The sequence below is a fragment of the Vicia villosa genome, linkage group LG4 (genome assembly GCF_029867415.1).
Source record: "Vicia villosa cultivar HV-30 ecotype Madison, WI linkage group LG4, Vvil1.0, whole genome shotgun sequence".
NCBI lineage: Eukaryota > Viridiplantae > Streptophyta > Magnoliopsida > Fabales > Fabaceae > Vicia > Vicia villosa.
Window position 1 is genome coordinate 195980552 of NC_081183.1, and position 2812 is coordinate 195983363.

The following is a 2812-nucleotide window of genomic DNA, read 5'->3' on the forward strand; positions in this document are numbered from 1 at the left end:
TTCACCCCATAAACCCCAATTATTTTTAGGGTTTTTATCTTCATCGTCTCCAGATTCACGCAATCGAATTCGAATTTCGAATACAAAATCCCGAAAATATCAGCTTTCAAAGCCCTGTGTTGATTTGCGGATTCAAAAATGACGCGGGCTTATACTATGAAGCAGAAGAAGCGAAAGAACAAGGAAGTGTCCACGAAGTACGACCGTGAAGAAGAGGAAGAAGAACAAATCCAACCAAAGAAACAAGCGATTCAGAAAGAAGAACCAACAACTCCAGTTGTTGCACAAACAGAGGAAAACAGTGAACTTGCAGGTATCCCAATTGCTCCTTCAATTGAGAAAAACACTGAGGAGCCAGGTGTTATTTTCGTTCTTGAAAAAGCTTCTTTGGAAGTCGCTAAAGTTGGAAAGGTACGTAGTTTTTTCATATTGTTAAAGGACTGTTTGGGATTCTGAGTAATAATCATTTTGAGCTGTGTTTACAGACTTATCAGCTTTTGAACTCGGATGATCATGCTAATTTCCTCCGCAAAAATAAAAAGAATCCTGCTGATTACAGGCCTGACATTTGTCATCAGGTTCGTTCCAAAATGTTTTTATTATCAATGGTATTTTATCACTACTTTCTGTTACTATGCTGTTTTGCTTGGTTGGTTTTGAAATTGTTAGTCCTAAAATGATTTAACGTTGAGTCAGGTCAAATACAAATTTTAAGATTGTATCTAATATCTGTCGAACTACCTGCTATCGAGATGCATGAGTCATGAGCCAAATATTTAGTCATGGGTGTGAAGAGTGTGTGTTGAGAGTCCAACATTGGATGTCATATGATATTACTTGAAAAAGTGCTTATAAGAGGGAGGCATCTGGCATCTTACAAGCTAGTTTTGTTGGGTTGAGTTAGACTCACACTGATAAAACTCTGTTAGTTTAATTATAACTGTATTTTCTGCCATCTCCCTCAAAAGGCTGTATAGAGTACTTTTTAATTCTAAATAGCTACCAAAACAAAATTAATACATTTTTAGTAATGAGGGACATAAATAAGACAGCATAATAACTATACAAAAAATCTCATTTTATGATTTTTTTTTTCAGGCACTTCTATCAATTTTAGATAGCCCACTAAATAAAGCTGGGAGGTTGAAAGCGGTATACATAAGGACTGAAAAGGGCGTTCTTATAGAGGTTAAGAACTATGTTCGTATTCCAAGAACATTCAAACGGTTCGCTGGTGTCATGTGTAAGTTTTACTGGCTATTTGATTGTATTACTTTAACTCTACTTTCTTGTGTGTGCCCCCATGATTTTCTTTTTGTGAAGAAAATGAATAATCTCTCGTTTGTTCCTCTGCAGTGGAACTGCTTCAAAAATTGAGTATATCTGCTGTTGGCAAGCGTGACAAACTTCTCCGCACGATAAAAAACCCCATAACCCAGCACTTGCCTCCCAACTCGCGAAAAGCAGGTTTGTTATTGCTGTTGTACAATGGTTTTGAAAATGATTTCATCCAGTGTTGTCAATGTTGGATTGTAGAAAACAGTGGTTTGTTCAATTTCTGCTATGCCAGTGTTATGGCACCGCTATAGCTGCTACCTGGCAACACTTTATGCCTAATAATGTATGGCGGAGCAGTATCTATTTGTTTATGCTATTCTCTAGCTGCCATTTGTTTGACAACACTAATTTTGTGAAGACCACATGTTTATTTCATTTGGTTAGTTAGGCAGTATAAATGGATCTGAATCTGATGTTTATTTCATTTCATTTGTTTCTTCCTGACTATACACTTTTTGTTTCTCTTCTGTCAAATAAATAACTAACTTTTTCCTTTGAATGCTAGGTTTATCTTTTAGTTCAGACAAGTTGGTAAACATGAAAGACTATTTATCAACAATTCCAAGCGATCAGGACCTTGTCTTTGTGGTACTCACAAGCTCAACTTTTAAACTCCTATGCCTGTATATCTTGTTAATCGATGTTTAAAACTTTTGTATTATCTAATTGAAGGTAGGAGCAATGGCACATGGGAAAGTTGAGACAGATTACACAGATGATTATATAGCTGGTATGGTATCCCTGTATTCACTTTTCTTTAAATTTGTTGTGAAAACTTAGAGCCTATCAGGATTAGCTTCTTTGAGTTTGTAAATACCGGTATAAACACTTGTGAGACTTTTTGAGAGAACTTATAGAAATAGCTTATGATATACCTATAAATTGTTTTCAGCTTATTTCCATAAGTTCTTCAAGATAGCTTATGAAAACAATTTATAACTTGTATAAAAAATAACTTGACTTCATTTTATCTTTTATCATGAAAATAGTTTATGCATAATTGTTTGATAAGCTGTTTATCCAAACATGTCCTAAATCTATTCGTGCACTATGGAAAGGGAAAAAAAACTAGTTTGAGTTTCTTACTTCATTGTGTTTCTTTTCTTGATTGCAGTTTCTGGTTACCCTTTAAGTGCTGCTTACTGTATTACAAGGATTTGTAATGCCATTGAAGGAAAGTGGAACATATTATGATTTAGCTTCTCCTATTGATTCTCTATGGACAATATATTTGCTTGAAGAGCGCATTCAGTTTATCTAATATCGGAGATAGCTAGGTCTATGTGTTATATAAATCAAGAGAACTTATGTATGTGCAAACACAAGTTTGAATTTGTAACACCTTGTTTTTTTTGGGTTGAATTTTTCTAGTTTTAGATTCAGCTGATTTTCCTTCTTGTACCAGTTTTGTTTGTAACTTGATATTCTAAATCATGGCTACGGTCTATATTATAGGAACTTTTGTTCTCTAATA

The 2812-nt window shown here is 34.6% G+C and overlaps 1 protein-coding gene across 1 annotated transcript; it reads left to right on the forward strand.

Moving 5' to 3' along the window:
• Window positions 1-2812, forward strand: LOC131596668 (uncharacterized). Its single transcript, XM_058869396.1, has 7 exons — window positions 1-411; window positions 486-578; window positions 1099-1243; window positions 1357-1467; window positions 1844-1926; window positions 2011-2068; window positions 2453-2812. Exons 1-7 carry the CDS (start codon window positions 139-141, stop codon window positions 2530-2532), a joined length of 843 nt encoding a protein of 280 aa, XP_058725379.1. The 5' UTR covers window positions 1-138; the 3' UTR covers window positions 2533-2812.